Source organism: Gambusia affinis, linkage group LG21, assembly GCF_019740435.1.
Source record: "Gambusia affinis linkage group LG21, SWU_Gaff_1.0, whole genome shotgun sequence".
Lineage (NCBI taxonomy): Eukaryota > Metazoa > Chordata > Actinopteri > Cyprinodontiformes > Poeciliidae > Gambusia > Gambusia affinis.
The window spans coordinates 6,935,450-6,957,480 of NC_057888.1; the positions used below are offsets into that span (position 1 = coordinate 6,935,450).

The following is a 22,031-nucleotide window of genomic DNA, read 5'->3' on the forward strand; positions in this document are numbered from 1 at the left end:
TTTGTGTTTGATTTGATGTGAAGCACTTTGAAATGCCTTGCTGCTGAAATGTGCTAAACAAATAAAATTTGATTGATTGATTGCAGTTACAGTTGCAACTCTGCATCGGTCAGATTAAAGTTAGTTGGTTGTGATGTGACAAAATGTTAGAAAAATCAAGAAGTGTGACTTTTATTGCAAGGCCTTTGGTAGAAAGATGTGAAGCTGCTCAATTGAAGCCACTCAAACGATTCACCCGCTGAGAGACGGTGCAGATGGACGAGCCCCTCGCCGTGCCAGGCAGCCCAGGCGATCAGACTTGCCATTTGACTAACCAACATCTCTTCGTCTTCCTCCCCCTCCCTTCTCTCCTCTCTCTCCCGTTTAAAAGTCTGGCCAACTTGGTGACACTCGAGCTCAGGGAGAACCGGTTGAAGTCTCTGCCTACGTAAGTGGCATTTTTAGGAATTCAAAAACATCCAAGATGAATCTTTTAACAAAAGCTACACAGCAGCCTTCGGTTGCATTCTGTAATGAATGGTATGTGAGGCAGGACTCTTTGTTCCTCTCGGTAGATATTCAGATGACGTAACTTCTCCTCTTCTGCGCAGGTCGCTCTCTTTCCTGGTGAAACTGGAACAGCTGGACCTTGGCAGCAATGAACTGGAAGTTTTGGTTTGTTAACATCTCTTCTACTTCTCTAGATAATTTTTTCACTTAATTCCCGAGTGACCTTCATTCTTTTTGAAATTATTATGACCTAAAACGCATATTTACCTCAGCAAACACAGCTTAAAGAGGCGCTTTTAGTGCAGGAACTCTCACCTGTCTCGACAGGACAGGGTAAACATGACACAGGGCGGACACTGAGCAAACAGTGACTTCATAATGAAATCCTGTCCACATGTTCAATCATAAGCTAACATTTCACTGAGAAATACGTGTGTAATTTTGAGCTTTAAGTTATTCATCCATTATGTTTTTTCTTTTGTTGTGAGTTAATAACAAAACAAACTTTATAAAATTTTTACGACTAAGAATTTGATGCACAAGCTTCTTTTCATAACGGGAATTCTCTATAGTTTAGATTATACATATAACCTTGTTTATACTAATGTCATATTTACTAAAAATCATGGATAAAACATTACAGAAAAGTACATTCCTGCAAGAATTGAACCAACTATATGTTTGGCACCAGTTTATAGCAGATCGAGAGAACAGGAAGTCGTGACTTATTAACGTCATGCTCAGATGCATTCTTGAGCTCAAGGTTTCGGTTTTCTGGGATCTCTGTTTTCAACAACCTTCAGATGAAAATGCATTGAGCAGAAGCCTGATTTTCTTGTCTTTGCACTGAAAATAGGAACCTTGTTTTCTGTTTTCAACATGTTTTCCTTGTTTCTCTTGTCCTTTATCCTGTTTTGTTTTAGCCTGACACACTCGGTGCTCTCCCCAACCTGAGGGAGCTGTGGTTGGACCGTAATCAGTTGTCTTCATTACCACCTGTAAGTACAGTTTTTAAATGAAACTCATGACGTTTTCCTTGAAGAAAATGACTGTGCTGTGCTCTGATTACACAGTCGTACCTGTTATTTATTTTCTGTGCGCAGGAACTGGGAAACCTTCGGCGGCTGGTGTGTCTGGACGTCTCTGAGAACCATCTGGATGAGCTTCCTTTGGAGCTGAACGGCCTGCTGGCTCTCACCGACCTGCTGCTCACACAGAACCTGCTGGAGGTCATCCCAGACAGCATAGGTGAATAAATTTCACCGGACTCTCTTCTGCAGGAAACCTCTGAAGCTTCCAAAGTGTTTTTTTTCCCCCTGCAAACTGATAGTTGAAATAGAGAGTTGGTTTGACTTATGCTAAACAAAGATGATGCTGCCCTCTGCTGGAATAATTATTTCAGTGAAAAACCTGACCAGACCTGCACCAAGTCTCTGCATTGAATTATTTCTAAGCCATGTACACCTATATTTGGAATTTCATTAAATTGTTTTCCAGATTTGGATAAATTTTGTTAAAGAAAAAATGTATGGGAACAGAGCTGGACATAAAAGGATAAGGGCCTCTGGGCTTGTGCCAGTTTTGATTCCCTACCCCATTAAATAATAATAAAAATATGCATTTTTTTTCTCATCCAAATGACAGTACATTAATAGGTTTAAAATGCCCTAGAGTTCTCAAATATCTGAGTTTTCTATACATTAATAAAAATGTAACAATATTAAAACAACACACCTTTTACGGTCCTATAAGTTTTATATAAAGTACAATGTAAAACATGCATTCTAAGTCCTTGGCACACTGGCCAACTTCCCCAGGAAGCCTTTTCTAAAGTCTCAGCCAGTTTGGGAAAATATGTGCCTTTCCAGACTTTACCAGTTCCATTGTCTAAAATGCTGTTTCAGCCACGCTTCCAACCATCCTGAAGTTTGTGTTTAAAAGTTAGAAAGATGGATCCCTGCAAATAAGAATAAAGCTTTGTCTCTGTTTCTGAGGGATTGTTTAAGTTTCTAAATGTTTTCCTGTGTGTTTTCTTCCCAGGTTGTTTAAAGCAGCTGTCCATCCTGAAAGTGGACCAGAACCGACTAACTCAGCTGACAGACTCTATAGGAGAGTGTGAAAACCTCACCGAGCTTGTCCTGACAGAGAATCATTTACAGGTTCCCCGACTTCACTCTGATAAAGTTAGACCGTACATGCACACAATCCGAATCAACCAGATTCAAATCTCCTTTCATTTCACCTCACAGTCACTTCCTCGCTCGCTGGGCAAGCTGAAGAAGCTGACAAACCTGAATGTAGACCGGAACCGGCTCGGCAGCGTGCCCAAAGAACTCGGCGGCTGCGCCAGCCTCAACGTCCTCTCGCTGAGAGATAATCGCCTGAGCAAACTGCCCGCTGAGCTGGCAGACGCCACCGAGCTGCATGTGCTGGATGTGGTCGGAAACAGGTAGCAGCACCTGAACCATTGAGTTGTCAAATCTGGAAAAGTCTGAGTCATTTACTAAGACAAATTCTGAATTTTGGGGGTGGGAAGAACTGGATTAGTTTGAAAGGGGAAAAAATAGCATTTTTATATTCTCAATTTTATTTATCTAATTTTTTTCAAATAGTTGTGTAAATTATACATTTCTGAATTCTAGTGTGACAATATCTGTTTTTTTCTTCCTGTAATTTCTGACTTTACTGAGGCACAAACCCACAGGCCTGCCACAATAACCAATTTTGGATGACAAATTTCCCCAGAAATGATTAAATTGTCCTTTTTGAGACCATTTAGCTAAAATAATAAAAGCATGATAATGTGCATACGCCTTCTCAAAGAACAATAAACTTTAATTTTCAAAGAACGTTTAACCCTGGAACTGGAAGGCTTGTCAAATAAACAAAGCAAAACAATAAATACAATTGATTATAAAGTGTCAAAAAAAATATATTTTTTTTAATTGCCCTTTAAAACATATTAATCATTCTCAGACAGGGAAAACAGGCAACGCTGCCAGGTGGGACTTTTGTAAAATTAACTACTTTGTACTATTTGTCAAATGCTTGCAGCAGCTTTTTAATTATACTAAAGGGCTGACCCCCTTTAAAGAACATGCAAATGGAAAATATTCCTCTCATTTAAATTTATCATGTCATCCATTCATTCACAAATCTATACCTCCATAAATCTTTCTCTCTGTGATTCATTTGAGCTTTCCAAACAACCAATAGTCTGCCTAATAGATGATTTGACAGTTTTTTTTGTTGGTTTTTTTCTGCAGTTTTCAGTTCAACGTCTACTAATTAAATTCTTTGTAAACTTGGTGTTTACACTTGATACACAGATCTAAAGTTGGCTCTGACATTTAGGGTTTATTCACGTTTATTCACAGCATCAAATGATATAATTCCTGTCACATTCCTCAACTTTAGAGTTGGTTTTTGTCTTCCTGGTTCTCATTCTGTAGGAAAATGTTCTGGTTGACTTTATTCCTCTCTACCTTTGTCCAGATTACAAAACTTGCCTTTCGCCTTGACAAACCTCAACCTGAAGGCCATGTGGCTCACAGAGAATCAGTCGCAACCAATGCTCAAGTTTCAGACCGAAGACGATGAGCGGACAGGAGAGAAAGTGTTGACCTGCTATTTACTCCCCCAGCAGCCATCGCCAAGCCTCGGTGAGCCTTATGTTCTCGTATTTCTGTGATAAAGTGACTCAAATAACGTTTTATGTTCCACTAACAAACTTTGATTATTCAGTGTTGACCTCTAAGTTGAATTGAAGGCAGATTTGGGTGGTACAAGTTGAGTAAGTGCGCTCTGTATCCCACAGAGAACCTGCTGCAGAACAGCGTGGATGACAGCTGGACGGATAGCAACCTGAACAGAGTGTCCGTCATTCAGTTCCAGGAGGAGACTAAAGCTGAGGAAGAGGAAGATGACGAAGCTGCAGCAGAGCGCAAGGTGAAAAAAGCTACGCTGTCATCTTTGAAATAAGATGAAATAATTCTTATTCCTACGTATCCATCATCAGCTCTGATGATTTTGATTGGAAAAGAACCAATCAGAGATTTTGTGTCTTAACTCTGATGTGCTCTTGAAAGTCTACACTACCTATACTAATTTTATTATGTCCCAATTTCCCTTTGCAGACTATAATTGTTAATGTTCAAAATATTTTTCCACATACAGGATTAGCTGAATATTTAACTGTCAGTGTTTAGTAATCTACATCTAAGGATAAAATCACCAGTTTATTGGACAAAGTAATTTTAAATCGTGTCCTAGAATTGTGTGACAAAGTATGCATAGAGGCTTTTATATTTTATTGTGATAAATTTCTTTTCATAAAAATGATAAATTCTAGTCACTGATGTTTAATTGCTTAAAGCCCCCCAAACCTTCTCCACTGTTTGTTCAGAGTATCCATAAATTTGAAAATATGATTAGATGTCTTACTTTAGTGATACAAATCACACGTCTTTATGTGACTGGTGTTCAGAGGAAGCGTGTTACAAATGGAAATGTCTGTCTAGAGCAGGACTTGCTTCTCTTTTCCTCAGTGCCTCCAGCGCAGAGCCACCCCTCATCCCAGTGAGCTGAAGGTGATGAAGAAGGGGATAGAGGACAGGAGGAATGAGCCTTACACAACTAGACCCGATGGAGAAGATGAGTCACCTGACCCACAGGTAATTAAAATACTTTTAAGTAAAAATGTTGTGCAGTAAAAATCCTATAAAGCTTTGAGATTTCAGCTATTTTTAGCAATAATTCAACGATTTCACTGTTTTTAGGTGAAACGACTGAGCGACCTTTCAAATCAGAGCCATGACTCTCAGGTGTCCAACAGCACGCTGTCGGCCACGTCCCACGAGGAGAGACACAACCTGGTGGCTCCCTCACAGAGAGGGGAGCTGGTGAACAACCAGTCCCCCCAGGAGGAGGAATACCTGGATGAGATGGAGGTGGAGTACATTGAGGTAAAAACTGTTTCATTAAAATAAAACTACAATCATGGTAAAAAGTTTGAAAACAAATTTTGTTTTTCATAAACCTTGTATCAGCGTTAGAATTTTGATAATTCAATAAAAGTCACTGATTGTGTGGTGCCACTTTAGAAATATCTGCAAGGAATTTTGAGGAACATACTTTGCTAAAATAATGACTTTGTAAATGTTTCCCAAACTCCTCAAGATCAAAATCCTCTCATTGCTGAAGCTATCTCTTATGTGCGTGTGCCTTACACACTTTGAATGTCTTCTTTAGCTACACTTTGTGGCTTACGTTCCTTTTAAATTGGATCAGTGACTGTCTGAAGATCAACCGTCAAATAACAATACTTCTAATCTCTAATATTACGTTTTGAGAAATTGAAGGCTGAGTTTATATTTGCTGTAATCTATAAAATTAAACCTAAACACTTATCGATGATAGAGATGCAATAGACTTGATGCGAATTGAAACAATAAAATTTAAAGTTTGTGAAAAACACTCTAATCTCCTTTTTTCTACAGCCAACCGTGCACTTTGCAGAGGAACCGATTATCCGGGGCGGAGATGAGGACGACGAAGACGACAGAGAGAACGGCGAGAGGAGCGATGAAGACGACGACAGGCCGGTGATCCACCCGGAGAGGCAGCGGCTGATCAGAAAGGACACGCCGCATTACAAGAAGCACTTCAAAATCAACAAGCTGCCCAAACCCGAGGCTGTGGCGGCGCTGCTGCAGGGCTTCAGTCCTGAAGGGCTCAACTCCCCGACACGGGCTGCAGAGGATGAGCCGAACGAAGAGGAGGAGGAGGAGGAGGATCAGATTGTAGGCACCCCTCAGCTCCATCACAGACTAGAAGAGCTGGACGACATCCGGCATCAGGGCAACTCCAGCCAAGTAAAGGTAAAACCGATTCAGGCTCTGGTAGGATTCAACACATTTAGTCAGCCTCTAAGTCATTCTGTTCAGACCTGAGCTGCACCTCACCGCACACACGTTAGAGATTAAAAATAACCTCACCTGAGAAATAAGCTGCATATTAACTTTAATTCTGTGAATAAAATCAGCTTTTCCTGCAGAGCACTGACTCAGATAAAGACTAAACTTCTCACCATTACAAACCATCTGCTGATTTCCACACGCTGCTTTTGTAACATTTTTACCCCACTGCTTAAGAATTATGCTAGAGAAGTCTGATCAGTTGCTGCTTATTGTTATGAAACTTTGTAGCACTTGGGGAGACTTGATGATTTGTATTGATTTATGATGAAATCCTGTTTAGCACGACGATCATCTCACCAAATCTGTTCTGTGTGTTTTTAATGAGTGTGGTTCTGTTTGTGTGGCTGAACTCGGACCAGCCAGAACATCTATTGGCAGAGCTGGAATGTGAGATCCAACGAGCCTGGTTTCCTAATGATCTTAGACATCATATATTGTAAATTATGGGACAGATTGGTGCCGATTTCATAATCTGAAAAATTATTTAGTAAATTACCTAAAGGTAATTTATTAAACCTCAAACTAGCTGTGTTTCTATTGTTCATATACTTCCACAATTTGGAAGTGCGAAAAAAAATTAGCTCAATGGGAGCACACCAATTTTGAAAAAAGTAAAGTTTTTCTATTAAAAATCTTGAGCCTGGTTTTTAGGTTGTATCAAAATTAGAGCATTTTGCAAAACTTCAATAAAAATGCTTTTTTTATTGAAAAAAAAAAAGAGTCGCATGATCAACATGATCAACAACCGGATGTTACTACTGGCGGAAAAGACAAAGAAGACAACAGGAAGTGTTAGGAGGAACATTTAGTGAACAAACTTTAATTGCATTTCTTATTTAATGGAAATGCTGTAATTGCAAAAAAAATTTCCGACATTAGCTGAATATTGACCAAGTTTTGCACACAATCTTTAACTTTCTGATTGACGTCTTTAAATGTTGCTTCTGACATCACATTATGTTCCCCCCTCATGATGATATCTATTTTATGAAGTGTACCAATACTTAATAATAAGTGTGCCACCTCTATATTTCACAGTTAGGATGGTACTAGTATCCCCATTTTCCTCCAAACTTAACACTGGTTGTTATGATCAGACAGTTCAGCTTTAGTTCCAAAAATGAAGATCTTTGTCCCTGTGTTTTTGCGAACTACAATCTGGCTTTTCATGTTTGTTTTGAAGCAAAGGTTTCTTCCTCGCTCAGTGGCCTTTAAGCCCATGTCTGTACAGAACACGTTTCACTTTGGATAATAAAACTGTCTGTTTTCACAAGACTTTCTAATATTTCAGCAGATTTCTTTTAACTTTCCCATCATCTCAAACAGCAAAGCAAGGTGTGGCCTTAAAATACATCCACAGATGTTCCGCCAATAAACTCAAAAGTCTCTGACATAATCATCCCGGCTTTTCCTTATTGCTTACAGAAATGGTAATAATTTCTGATTTTGGAGACATTTATAAATATCTGACATTATTCCTCTCATGCTTGTGGTATTTAGCAAATAGAAATAATTTTGGTAATTCTAACTGACCTAAAACAAGAAAAGTTTGATCTGATTTAATTTCAGACGAGGAGAAAGAAAAACACATGTATATTTTATGTATGTAAACTTCTGGTTTCAGTGTAGTGTCTATTACATCCACTTTCCTGGTTTTAACTACCAGTAGTTCATCATGTGTTTGACAGCCAGATCTAAAAATTAAATAGTGGCAACTAATGCAGCAAATTCAGTTTTTACCACTTCATAAATTAAAGATCAAATACATTTTGTCCCTTTTTAAAATCCAAACCTATAAGATGAAGTTTCTGGCAATTCTTTGTTAGAGTTAGTAGGTTCTTCTTCTGGTTCAGGAGCTTTTGCTTTCTTGTTTTTGCTCTCGCTGCACACTGGTTGTTTGTGTTTTGTTTTGCACTCTGGCTCAGCTCCTTGGTCTTGTCTTTCCACCTCTGCCTGTATTTGCTTTTGGTGGCTGGGGAGCGAATGAGGGCTCACTTCTGCTTCAAGGCAGGCGGATAGTAATGTGACGTTAATGGGAGAGCGTGTACCGTGTGGGTGTGGGAATGAGTGGATATTTTAATTTTGGCCTGACTAATCCGCATGCTTCTCGCTGGTTCCTGTCCTAACAGGGGGTGTCATTTGATCAAGTCAATAATCTGCTGATTGAACCTGCTCGAATTGAGGAGGAAGAGGTCTGTACCTACTCTTTCCCACCCAGTGTGCCTATCTGTGCATCACCCACCCACCCAGGCTAACACAGGTTTAGGAAGTGGAGAAAACAGTCACACAAATCAAATTAATTTGAGCTAATCACAGAGAAAACTAACAGATCCGTTACTGGAGTGTCTGTGTGGCAGAACCCGAAATTAGGACTGGAACATTACTGTTAAATATTGATGAATAAGATGAAAGGCATCCACTTTGACACCAGTTAAGAAAACATTCTAATTATTAATATAATAATAATTATTATTAATGAAACAAGTAAGGGATTTTTTTCTATCAACTCATCTGGTGATTGGACAAAAAAAATCACATTCTGCAGATGTCTCATTTAACCACTTAAGCTTATGTTATGCAATATGAAAAAATGCATTAAAAAAATCCTAAAAAGCAATCACATAATGTTCTTTTAATGTACGATTGATCGTTTGTAGCAAAGGATGCATCTTCAGTTAAACAGTACTTTGAACATTAACATATGAAAAGTTCAGCCTTTTATTCTTGGATTAACCAATTAATAACCACGTAGCAAAAAGTGCTTAATAGGAGATTTTTATTTTATTTTCTTTTTTATAGAAATTGAACTGGGTGAAGGTAAAACTATGCCAATGTGGAATAAAATATATTTACAACAGGTTTTGTTCTTTTTATCTTGAATGCTAAAATTTGTATTTTTTTGTACAATTTTAACTGTGTGCTGTTTTTTTTTCATCAAATTATCTCTTTTTAGACTCTATTTTAAGGTAGTGATGAATCAATTGCTGAATTAAGTAGCTATTTCAATAATTGATCATGATTAATCCAACTATTTCAGTCCTAATCATTTGTGCTTAATAGCATAACTTCAGTTATAAACTCTTTATCCTGTCTCATAAAGCAGGTTGTTAACACAAAGTTACCAAGGCTATTTTGTGACGGTATATAATTATATTTTAAACATGTATCTCTCACCATCCATTTTCCTGAAAAGTTTTGGCAGAGATTTACTGCCAAACTGTAAATCCAGAGAACGAAATGTTGGGCAGGTCAGGGCTGTGCTGTTAAATGTTTATTTTCATACTAAATGTTGTTCTGCCGTCTAATATGTTGCCAATGCTTCCATTTCTTTCTTTGATGGTGCAAATCTATCAAGCATCAGGTTCTGGCACACTGCTCTCCTCTCCCTCTGCTGCTTTGCTCCATGTTTTTCCATTTATGTAGATTATTTGTAGCAGAATAGGTTTTTTTTAATAGAAAGACATCTTCAGGTTAACCCGAAGAATTGCTTTGCATGGATAAATACCTTAAGTACGAATCTTTTAAGTGTAGCTGTATAAACATTTGAATATCAAATTGGATGTTGTATTAGATGTGAGAAAGAGCATGTTTGCTCCACTGTCTTCTTTTCTATAGTATTCATCTTCTCTCCTTGCATGACTAAAACTAAAATATTAAGGTGCTTGTGTAAAGATTGCAGAAGAAGAACATATTAAGATAACCTACAAACATAAAGCACATTTTGTGAAACACAAAGTCCTGTCATGTATATGATGAATGCATGTTCTTTGTGATGTGTCCTGATTGCATATAAATAGCTGCATTACGATGAAGGTTGTAAAACAGAATGCAACCCATTACGGATGAAGTTACTTTTTGTTGTGGCGAATTGAGCTACTTTGTTTATTCTCCATTTTTACTGACCATCTTGGATTGAACGTTCATTGTTCTCCACACAGTATGGGAATTCTCCCAATAGTCATAGTAATATTGGCCAAATCAATCGGATAAGTTAAACTCCTCTGCCCATTTGCCTTATCAGAGTGAGCGAATGTTCATCAGCTTAGACAGAGCACCTGCATAGTTAGATCATTTTTAAGTGGGACGCTTTAATATATGTATTTTTTTACATATTCAAAAAAATCTTTTACTGCCTGGCTATCTTAGCTAAAGAGTGTCCCATGTGCTACAGTATCAGATGTGAAGGTGCTGGCGAACCAGTATTTTCTATAAGTATCTTCGTACACAATGGAAAGGCAAGTCAGATATTCTTTAGCAGTGTTTGCACATCCTTAAAAAAATTTAATTTATCAAAAAAATGTGAGTTGGCCTTAAATACACTAATCATGGGTCTTAAATTTTGTTGTGGCAGGACTGTTCAGTCTTGTATCTAGGGGTTGTTTTTTTTTCTAGCAGGACTTTTCTGTCAGGTAGAAGTTTGAGTCAAGCACAGATATCTTCGTTGCATTCTGTGACGCGAGGTGGTTGGTAACTAGCTGCTAATATACCCTTTCTAGCTTGCAAGCTTTTATTGCATCTATCATGAATAATTCCCCAGTTTTTCCACTGGCTCAGTATGAGATAATACAATCCCCCAGTTGTCCTCTATGTTTCAGGATTAAAAAAGTCTTAAATTTGACTTCCTGTAAACTGCAGGTACCCTGCAGATTGTGACGAGGGTTTTACTAAAACACTTGTTCATTCTTCAGTCATGTATATCTGGAAAAACAAACCATATTTCACTGAGGTTAAATAGTGTAAAAAAAAAAAAAAAAAATCAAAAGCAGGACTCTTCACTCTTCTTGCTGTTACTTGGTGTTTCCTTTTTGACTTCGTTTCAATTCATTTTGCATTTCTGCATGACCTACATAGAGAACACACACCCTGTGTGTCGTCTCCCTTTTCTAACTTTGACCACTGATCACACATGTGCATCTAACACACATTATTTTATTAAAGGAAAGCCTCAAAGTTCAAAAGATGTTTAAATAAAATAATCTACCTTTGCATTATAAGAAGCATAAGTCTTCTGGCAAACTTGAGTTATTTTTTTATTGAATCTTTAAGGACAGATACATGCATGACCGGCACTACCTGCTGGTAAACTGGGGGAGGGAATTCAGTGTCTAAACTGGAATAAAATTTTTCTAGACATTCTTCATCATTTTTACCTGTTCAAATAGAACCTCTTTTTTTCATTCTCGCTGTTTCTAACTTCTTTTTGAACAATTTGCAGCACTCGCTGACTATCGTTCGACAGTCTGGTGGGCTTGGTATCAGCATTGCTGGGGGAAAAGGATCTACGCCTTACAAGGGAGACGACGAGGTGAAAAACCCACAAGATTGGGATAGCAGAGGTAAAATGCAAGCTGTAGATATTAAATATTCTCTTCGATTGTTTTTTTTTTAAGGGAATCTTCATCTCCAGAGTATCAGAGGAAGGTCCTGCAGCAAGAGCAGGAGTGAAAGTGGGAGATAAGCTTCTAGAGGTAAAAATTAGTTTGGCACAAATAGATTTAAAAAGTTTCTGTTCAGGTGTTTCAAAAGTTTTACCCGTTTCTCAGGTGAACGGGGTAGACCTCCATGAAGCAGAGCATCACACTGCAGTCGAGGCTCTCCGCAGTTCCGGGGCAACGGTTTCCATGACGATACTGCGCGAGCGCATGGTGGAGCCTGAGAACGCCATCACCACCACGCCGCTGAGGCCCGAGGACGACTACTTCCCACGGGAGAGGCGGAGCAGCGGCCTCGCCTTCAATCTGGAGAGCAGTCCTAGCGGACCCCGGCAGAGGTTCTCCACCTGCCTGATCCGGAACGACAAAGGCCTTGGGTTCAGCATCGCCGGGGGAAAAGGCTCCACACCGTATCGCACAGGAGACACTGTAAGAAGCACCTAAACACAGTAGGGCTGGAACAATTAATCAGATTAATTGATTATTGAAAGACATGTCAACCAATTTAGTAATCGATTAATGGTTAATTAGTGTATATGAACTCTTAAATGTCATTTTCTGAAAAACAACAGCAATAATTAAGCTAAAACTATACTAAAAACATTTTTTTTTTTAGTTTAGTTGGAAAAAACTTTCTGTAAATGTCCTCAAGTGACAGTTTCAGGTTCACCTGTTTCAAATTATATACGATTCTCCCAATTAGTACCATTTGCTGTCCAAATATTAATTGGTTAATTGAAAAAAATAATTAACAAATCAGTTCCACAATCTATTGATGTTAATTCAAGCAGAAATGACTAATTTAAATATTTATTTAGCTACTATATTGTTGGATTTTAGGCAATAAAATCCTTTCTTAATTAGAGGAAGAAAATAAGAAAAATTTTTATTTGCATTTTGTACATATTTTTATTGTTGTACTCTTAAGTAGTTTAGGGAAAAATCTGCAGAATGTTCCGGTTTTAATCTGATTAATTGGTATTAAAACAATAGTTAGCCACTAACCTAAAATTCACTGTCAACACTGAAGAATCATTATTTATTAAGACCATACATAACAAAAAAAGTGGAAAATTTACACAGTTTGTTTGGAAAACCTCAGTTGGTTTACTTCCAGTTCAGAAACTATACTAAGGTCGTAAAAAGCTGCGGACACAACCAGTCGTTTCATAACTAAAGAGCGAGAATCGTTTGGGAAGTTGGGAAGCCGCTTTAACAGGAACTGTCACAGTGAGCAACATCCATCTTCTCTGTGCCTATTCTCGCCACAGCGTCTACAGTCATCACCGCGGTTACAGAGATATGAATAGCCAGCCCTGAAACTCGAGCGGTTCACTGTAATTAGACGTGGTGAGGTCTAGACTTGGACCAGCGCAGCTCTGCAGCTCAGTAATCACAGAGAGAAAAAAGGAAAGGACTCATAAACATGCGATTTTAGGCAGGTTGGAGTGTAAGTGTTGGCTGTTTTTCAAAGTTTTGTTTCTTAATGAGCACTGTGGTGTGTTTTATGGCTGGTTGTGGTGCAGCAGTGTTTGCTCCTGCAGGTGCTTTGGCTAGTAGCTCAAAATGATGATGTCTGAAGACATGATGAAGAAATATTTTACTTTTATTAGAGTGAAAAATATTAGGGTTTTTGTCTAGTTGTGATTGGATTTTAGAAAAACTATTTCAATTCCAGATTTTTGTCTGGAATTGATTCAGGGTTGAATATTGTCTCACATATTCCTATTTCTATCAACCAGACGGTAAGGTAACAGAGTACCTTACTTCCAAAGTTCTCCAATTTTATCATTAAAGCTCAGAAGCTCACAGAACATGACTAGTATATCGTTTCAAAACGGTAAAGGTCATTTTATTTGTATTGCACATTTTTAGCAACAAGGCAATACAAAGTGCTTTACAGGAATTAAAAGGAAATCCAAACAAAATAATAAACCAAAGGAAAGAGAAGAAAAAGAATGTAATGTTGATCTAAAGTATGTAAACTAGGTGCTCCTGTTCAGGGTTGCTAGATTAGTATACCCTGGTGTAATTCCATGTCTGGGGTGGAAGAACAGGAGCCTAAAACGTAGTCTAATATTGTTGATCCAAAGTATAACAATATCTCCTAGTTTTCTTATCTAAGGCTCCTGAAACAAATTTGAGCACAAGTGACAAAAAGAGAAGATTTAAAATTTGTCACTGTCTGTCTGGTTTTCAGGGAATCTACATTTCCAGGATTGCTGAGGGCGGAGCGGCACACAGAGACAGCACGCTGCGAGTCGGTGACAGGGTGATCTCTGTGAGTAACATCGCTTTACTATAAAACATGTTGTTTACACAAAAGTACAATATTTAGCCCAAAATCTATGTTTTACGGCAAAACCTTAAACTTCAAAAACTAATCTTGGCACCTTTCCTTTACAAGCATATTAAACTAAGATTTATATATAATAGCAGGGGTGATCACACACTGTGTAACTCCATTCTGCTATTCTAAAGCATAGACAAAATGTTACTCTAGTGATTGGTCAGGATAGTGAGTGTGTTTCCAAGAGAAAGTAGATCCTTACCTTTACTCTGAGATTTCCAACGTTTCAAATGTAGCATGTTCTCTCATGTAGGTGGAAAGCTTAAATTGATAAAAATAGATAATCTTCACAGAAATACATTCACAGCCATCTTGTTGTTTGCTGAAAACCTTACTTATGGTGTAACATCCATGCCAAAAAGTCTTATTTATTAACAGAGAGCGCTTAGCTCTGATTGCAGGTATTTCCATTTATTTGCTAGCTCAAGTTGGTATTAATATAACAGAGCTAATAGTTTAGTGTAGTTTCTCACCTCTGCTTCACAAAAGATTGTGTTCTGATATGCTCAAAACACAATTTATCATTATTTCACTTTATTTTGGAAAAATAAACAAACGGTTTTCTATTTTCACCATTTATTATGTTAACATGTTATAAAAGTATTTTGTAGACACGTAAAATGTTATGATATATCAAACTTGGATTAAAAATATCAGTGATGGCAACACTGGCCTTATATTGATTATATACCAAAAAATGCAGTATTCCACACCTCTGTATGCTCTCGCTTGAAAATTGCGCTCCCTCTCGGTTTTTAGTGAACATGTTTCTCAGTTTGGCTTCTAACTTTTTGAGTTACAAATTTATTAAATTCTTGTTTCCATCTATGCTCAGTTTTGAGTTTTTCTCATATAACCATTTTCAGGACTGAGTTCGGGTCTTGTCACATTAAAGTCTAAATCTTTTGGCCACAATTAGTAATCTGAATATTTTATAACAATTATTAAAGCCCAAAGTTTCAGAGCAGCTTCTTGGGAAGAGGTGACTACAGAAACCATCTCATCGATGGTTTACACAGCTCAGGGTGTTCTGCATGACTTTTCTTTGAACATTTGTTTCCTATAATCAGTCAACATTGTTGTTTCTGCTGCCAATGAATACAATGCTGCTCTTTTCAGAGGTTTTTCTTTCAAGTCCTGCTGCCTTGGATGTGTTTTGCTTTCTCTCTGGAGGTTTCTCCCCTCTTCCTCCTCTGTTTTTGTCTCTCATCTGTAATCCTATGCCACCCCTTTGCATGCTCACTAACTGAGCGAGCCTCCTTGCCTGCTTGGTGGTGAGTGTGGTGTCAGGCGGTGTTGCTCTGCTGCTGATGTAGACGGGTGTCACGTCACCGCGGCAGCAGAGCGTTTCAGCCGTTTTAGCGGTAAGAGCTGTTACTGTCGGGTCAGTGCTGACCTCTGCTGGTCAGGATGGAGCAGTGTGCGGTTTGTAACACCAGGCTGCAAAACATATGCAGTATCTTTAAAGATGATTCACTCTCTTGGCTGGTTTACCTTCTTTATTGCCTTTACAAATCAATCATGAGAAATATTACGTGACTTTTTCGACAATAAACAAACAAGAAAAACTCTTAATGTTGAGGTAAAAACTGGTTTCTGCAAAATAACTTTCTTATTTATTTCAAACACATTTATAATTCAATAATATTTAAGTAACTTTGAAAAGAGATAAGCATAAACTTATTTGAGACTGCTCTCTGTCCTTTATATGTATTTACCGTATTTACTCATTATTCTATATTTTAAGCAAAACATAAAAATAGAACAAAGCAATAACATACATTTCTTTCAATCAAACATCCCCCAAAAAACAAACACAAAATGTTTAAACAGCACATCATCACAAACACACTATCCCTACTGTGAAACACGGTGGTGGCAGCATCATGCTGTTTGGATGCTTCTCACGAGCAGGTCATTCATTTTGGCAGCAGCTAAAGTGAATGCAGCAAATTTGTTTCTGACTACGACTTCAGAGAACATTCATTTTCTAATAGTGTCTTGCAAAAGTATTCATACCACTGGAGCTTTTTCACCTGTTGGCACACTAATGCCAAAAACAAACTCAAAGCAGGACATAACTGAAGGCTCATGCAACTCTGTTGGATAATTCAGTTTTTTAAATTCTTTTTCCTAAAATAGTTCAGTCATAGTCAGATTGGATGGAGAACGAACATTTCCTAAACTTTCCTCAGATTATTGATCAATATCTGAATCAACTCTGACAATATTCACACTACACAGCTTTTTGTTTATAAACCAAAAATTTAACTGTTTTTATCCTTCTAGATCAGTGACTCTATTATCTTCCTTTATCTTAAATTTTAAGTTGTTGCAGCTCATTTTAAGTCTTTAAAAAAAATCAGTTTTTTAACTTATTTTTTAATATTTAATCAAGACTTCTCAGTCTGTGATTCTCAAAAGAGAGAAAATATGAAGGATTTTTAGTGTAAGCACATTAAAGCTGTATTAAACTTAAATTTACCTGTCATTGTCATCAGCTTATTTCTTTTCAAAAGGTTACACTGATTTTTTAACATGTTTGTGCAAAATATGCAGCAATATTGTCTATATTATAGCTTATCAGAAGAGATGAAAAAGTACATTTTGCATTCATAGTAAACTCAGGAGTTATTTAGACTTTGTTGAATTTCCTCTCCGATTGGTTGCAATGGGATATTAGGACCAGACTAAAAGTTGTTTTTTAAAATTAATATTATGTGAATAAAGTAATAATTTCATGAGAACTCTTGCATAAAACTTCATAAATAAGAAAATACTTCAGCATTGGTTGCATGACTTTGAAATGATTCTGCAAATGAGTTTCGAAGAAAGAACCACGTTCTTGCCCAGCTGATTACATCAGATCTTGATAACTCATTCATAGATTTTTTTTCATTAAAATAACTTTTTTCTCGTAATTTTATGACTCTTTTTTACGGTATCATTTTGTCTTTATTCGGCTAATATTTGATGTATTCTCCCTGGAAAGCTTTAAGGGGTTTGAACACTTTAGCAAAGTCTTTACATCCTAGCTTACAGTAATGAATGATAACATGCAGAATCCAGTGGCAGCTTGATGTGTCCGGTTTGGTTTGTGGTAAATTTTCATCCTGTTGGTCGTAAATGATCTCTGGGAGAATCCTGGTGGGCTCACACCTCCTCCATGGTTGGTTTCACTGTCGATCCAGATCAATGGTGTAGACATGACAGAGGCCAGGCATGACCAGGCAGTAGCGCTCCTTACCGGCACCTCCCCCACCATCGCGTTGCTGGTGGAGCGAGACCTGAGCGCGCCGGGGGGCTCTCCGGGTCAGAACCGGGCGCGGGCCCATTCCCCTCCGCCCCCAGAACCCTCCGCCTCTCCAGACCAAGATGAGGAAGGCCTTCAGGGGAACCACATGGGGAAGCTGGAGGACGAGTATCCCATTGAGGTGAGACGACTCCGCATTCTCATCTTGTTGGTCGAGTTTTTCTAGATGTTTTAGTGAAACGCTGCAGAAACTTTATTGATGCTTCGTTTTCCCCGCTTCATCCTTAATGCTGTTCACCTGCAGAGAAGATGGTGCATGGTACGAAGGCTTGCTGTGATGAGAGGAGTGTGCTTTTAGCCTGCTGAGATGTTGTGTGTGCAGTACAAAGCAGACTTTAAGTATATTGATTCTTTTGTCAAATTCACACAAACAGGAGGTGACCCTGATGAAGTCAGGCGGCCCTCTGGGACTGAGCATCGTTGGAGGCAGTGACCATGCCAGCCACCCATTCGGCATCAATGAACCTGGGGTCTTCATCTCAAAGGTGCTGCCACTTTTTATTTATTTAAAGGGGACATTGTGCAAAATTCACATTTTACATGTTTTTTTTTAACTTAAGTTTGTGTCTCAACTGCTTTTAAAAACATACCAAGTGTTTAAAAAAACACTCAGCCTGTCTTTAGCAATAAGTTAATGTTTTTTATACCTGGAAAATTAGCCGTTTCAAAAACCTTCCAAATGCTGTGTGCCATTACCTAGCAATCCCAGTGGAGTTTTAGCACATTTGGTCAGCTAGTTTTATCACAGTATGCTCCGTACAATGGCTCCTGGAAATGACCAATGTTTTGTAGATGACTTACAGTCCAGAAACCACTGTCTCTATTTTTGTTGGTTGTGCAGGAGGCTCTGCTTCTGCTTTTCAAAGATGTACGGTTGTATAATTGCACATGAGTTTGCAACCATTTTCACATGCGGGTGTAAATTTGAGCTGAAGGGGGTTGCCCCAAAACGGCTCTTTCTGACAGAAGCTCAAAATAGTTAGAACTGAGCAGAATAAAATGTCATTATCTAAGAATAGTTATGTGCACAAAATGTACTGAAAATGTTTGCATAGCTAGCCCATCCTAAGCATTTACCTTCAAAATTGTTATATTTTTTGCTTTGTCCCAGCCTATATAGAAGACATTAGTAGCAGTAGTAAATGATATCATATGATAGTGAGTTGAAGCAGTCTTATTTAGTTTATTTGTGTTGTTTTAGTTTGGTGCTGGAAAAGACTAAAAACTTACTTTGATAATACTTGAAATAGTTTGGTTCTGCTTTCAATCTCTGCTTCTCGCTCCTTCAGGTAATTCCTCACGGTTTGGCGTGTCAAAGCGGCCTGCGAGTCGGCGACCGCATATTAGAGGTGAACTCCATCGACCTGCGGCACGCCACACACCAGGAAGCCGTGCGGGCCCTGCTGGCTAACAAACAGGAGATCCGCATGTTGGTGCGGAGGGATCCTTCGCCGCCGGGGATGCAGGAGGTTCTGATCCAAAAGCAGCCCGGTGAGAAGCTCGGGATTAGCATTCGCGGAGGAGCAAAAGGTCATGCTGGAAACCCCTTTGACCCCACAGATGAGGGCATCTTTATCTCCAAGGTAACAAAACAGATTCATCCATGTCAATTTTTGGTTTTGGAAGTTTTTATTTTTTACAGTAAAGATTCATTGGTACATTCATTTTCCTGGTAAAATTGCGGGGCGGGGGGTTTTCTGCTAATAAATCTGTTCTCTTGCTTTAAAAAAATTATAATACCTGGCTGTAATTCTGTGTCGTACATCTCAGAGCAGAGAATTGATGATTGAAATAAAAACCCTATTTTGGAAATATTTTCTGTCATATGTTGTTCTATTTTTTATTTTATTTTTTTAAAGAAAGCATTAAATTTTGTTTTAAAAAATCTGATTTTATTCTTAAGCCACATCACCCAATCCTATCGGACAGTTTGGAAACATAACGCTCGTTTTGTCTTCAGGTGAGTTCGACCGGCGCAGCAGCCAGAGATGGACGGCTGCAGGTCGGCATGCGCATCCTGGAGGTGAACAACCACAGCCTGCTGGGAATGACCCACACAGAGGCGGTCAGAGTGCTTCGTGCGGTCGGGGACTCTCTGGTCATGCTGGTGTGTGACGGCTTCGACCCGCGGAAAGTCGCAGCTGTTGAGGTGAGCTCTCAGAAAACACTTTGGCCAAGGAAAAGCTGCATAACTGGGAGTGTTTTTGGTGTCGATTTAAAACATTTTACCACCACACCAAAATCTGCACATATTTTCTGGCTGTTCACAGATGTTTAAAAATTTTGACCTACCGATACCAGTTTCTGCAGATTAAGATTTCTCTTCAAGAACTTTAACTAGTAAAAAAATCTGTATTGAAGTTGAACAATTAAACCGCCTTCCCAATAAAATATTTAGCTTAGAATAAAATGATTTCCCCAAACAAATCAGAGGGTTTTTTTTGTCTCCCACCACCTGCATTTGGACGAGGGGGCATCCTAGCACAGAAAGGTTTTTCTGATGAACTTAGGTGAAATAAATATCTTCAGTTTTGATACTAAGGGTGCATTCCCACAAGTTTTGCTTAGTCCGCTACTCCTGGTGCAAGCTTTTCAAACTGTTTACCGTAGTTCCTTTGACACATTGCAGTATAAAGCGAACTGCACCAGCTGAAAATTTAACGAAGGGTCCAATCAGATGAGTTTACCGGACTATTAGATGTGAAAAATCTCTTAAGAGTATCAGTTTGGAGGAATAGTTGACACTTTCTAAAAGCTTCTGGCACATTTTGAGCTCTATTTTTACGAGTTCACCAATTCTGAAACTAGCCGAGATTTTTTCCTCTTTTTGTCCTTGTATGATGTGCATGCTTCTGCATTCCTGAGAATATGTAACAATTCAAAATACTCTATGTGACTTTTTATTCCAGGCATCTCCCGGGATCATCGCCAACCCGTTTGCAACCGGCATCGTACGCAAGAACAGTATGGAGAGCATCTCCTCCATAGACCGAGACCTGAGCCCAGAGGAGATGGAAATCATACAGAAGGTACGATGCGCTGAATGAATCCACCGTGTAGCAACCAGAGTCAGATCTTTGTATCACCCCAGACGAGCGCCGCTGTTTTCCAGTCACCCCATGCATCAAATGTTTTGTGCAGCGATTCTGCTGCAGCAGCAGTTTGGTGTCAGCAGGTGGAATTTGACCAGCTATAGTTCCCCTCGCTCTGCTTGCAAACACACTCATGCTGCCACAATGCGCCGGGACAGTTGTTTATTTTGCCAACTTTAGGTAAACGTGTCCTGTTTCTGTTGAGGTTTGCTGCATGAAAACCTGCGAACTGAATTTGAAATTTAATATTTTCTGGCAGGAGTCTGAGATGGTCAGAGAGACATCGCAGTGGGAGCGAGAGGAGATGGAGAAAGTGGTGAGTGAAACATTTTGAGGGATGAGAAAGATACAAAAATATGAACTGGAATAAGTTTTCTTAGCTGAGAAACTGAATGAATGAAGCTTCCTGTCTGTGGGTTTTGTTGGAGAGTTTGTTCCTGCAATGTTTCACCTTGCATGCTTTTTCTGCATCCATAGAAACGTGAATAGTGTACTTTGTAATCTGTGTGATTTCTACCCTGCTGTTTTTCTCTCTCACCTGTCCTTCTTGTGTGTTTGGTGCGGTGCATAATCATCCAATCATCCCACTTCCTTCCTTTCTGTTTCCCCCACCCCTCCGTCTATAACAACACTGCTCTCCTCTTTAAACAATCTCTGTCTTCATCGTATCACTCCGTGTGGTGTCTGTGTGTGGCTGTGTGTCTTCCTCTCTGCACTCTGCTCCTCCTCTTCCTCTCATGGTGAAGGAGCGTATGCGTTTGGAGCGTGAGGAGGCAACTCGCCTGCTAGAAGAGGAGACGGAGGTGAGACCCTGCTCAGACAATCCCGCCGTCTGAACACAACATTAGTCCAAGTGGGGCTGCAGATATCGCTTTACGCTCAGTTTACTGAAGAATGTCCAAACTTTTGTTGTGGCAGAATTCATTCAATTTTGTATTTAGTTTTTTTTTTGTTTCTTGCACAACTTTACTGTCAGGCAAAAGTTTGAGTTGCACGCAGACATCTTTATTGCGTTACAGTCGGTAACCAGCTGCTAATATACCCTTCCTAGCTACTCAGCAAGCCTTTTTTCGTCTCTCATGGGTAAATTGCATTGATTGTTGGCTGCTCGACGTTTGTTTTTATCATTGATTCACTTCTTACATGCCAGCAGGATCTCCCAATATGTATATTTTTGTTGGTTTTAAATTCCATTCAATCTGGCATTAAAAAAGGTCTTAAAAAGTGTTTTGTTCTGAATATATTATTGTTTTATTTCTCCTCAGAACCTTGGCACTGGACCTTTAAAACTTGACTACAAAACCCTGGCTGCTCTCCCCACCACCAGCCTCCAGAAAGTGAACAGGGTGAGTCCTTTTTTTGCTTTTCTTTCATCTC

The 22,031-nt window shown here is 38.9% G+C and overlaps 1 protein-coding gene across 15 annotated transcripts in view; it reads left to right on the top strand.

Annotated features, from left to right (window-relative positions):
• The window catches only part of scrib (scribble planar cell polarity protein), a 64,579-nt gene that overhangs the window by 31,903 nt on the left and 10,645 nt on the right, over positions 1–22,031 (top strand). For 11 of the 15 annotated variants that reach the window (XM_044104535.1, XM_044104542.1, XM_044104541.1 and 8 more), the window contains 24 exons: positions 371–427; positions 591–654; positions 1,413–1,487; positions 1,593–1,737; positions 2,530–2,648; positions 2,739–2,938; positions 3,985–4,151; positions 4,307–4,437; positions 5,037–5,162; positions 5,268–5,453; positions 5,988–6,368; positions 8,597–8,659; positions 11,683–11,772; positions 11,858–11,935; positions 12,011–12,328; positions 14,100–14,180; positions 17,441–17,683; positions 17,937–18,047; positions 18,852–19,145; positions 19,523–19,711; positions 20,472–20,591; positions 20,914–20,970; positions 21,401–21,457; positions 21,920–22,000. In XM_044104535.1, the coding sequence (XP_043960470.1) occupies positions 371–427; positions 591–654; positions 1,413–1,487; positions 1,593–1,737; positions 2,530–2,648; positions 2,739–2,938; positions 3,985–4,151; positions 4,307–4,437; positions 5,037–5,162; positions 5,268–5,453; positions 5,988–6,368; positions 8,597–8,659; positions 11,683–11,772; positions 11,858–11,935; positions 12,011–12,328; positions 14,100–14,180; positions 17,441–17,683; positions 17,937–18,047; positions 18,852–19,145; positions 19,523–19,711; positions 20,472–20,591; positions 20,914–20,970; positions 21,401–21,457; positions 21,920–22,000 (3,433 nt within the window). The remainder of the gene's footprint in view (positions 1–370; positions 428–590; positions 655–1,412; positions 1,488–1,592; positions 1,738–2,529; positions 2,649–2,738; positions 2,939–3,984; positions 4,152–4,306; positions 4,438–5,036; positions 5,163–5,267; positions 5,454–5,987; positions 6,369–8,596; positions 8,660–11,682; positions 11,773–11,857; positions 11,936–12,010; positions 12,329–14,099; positions 14,181–17,440; positions 17,684–17,936; positions 18,048–18,851; positions 19,146–19,522; positions 19,712–20,471; positions 20,592–20,913; positions 20,971–21,400; positions 21,458–21,919; positions 22,001–22,031) is intronic. The other 4 variants (XM_044104538.1, XM_044104547.1, XM_044104550.1 and 1 more) reach the window with 2 other exon arrangements.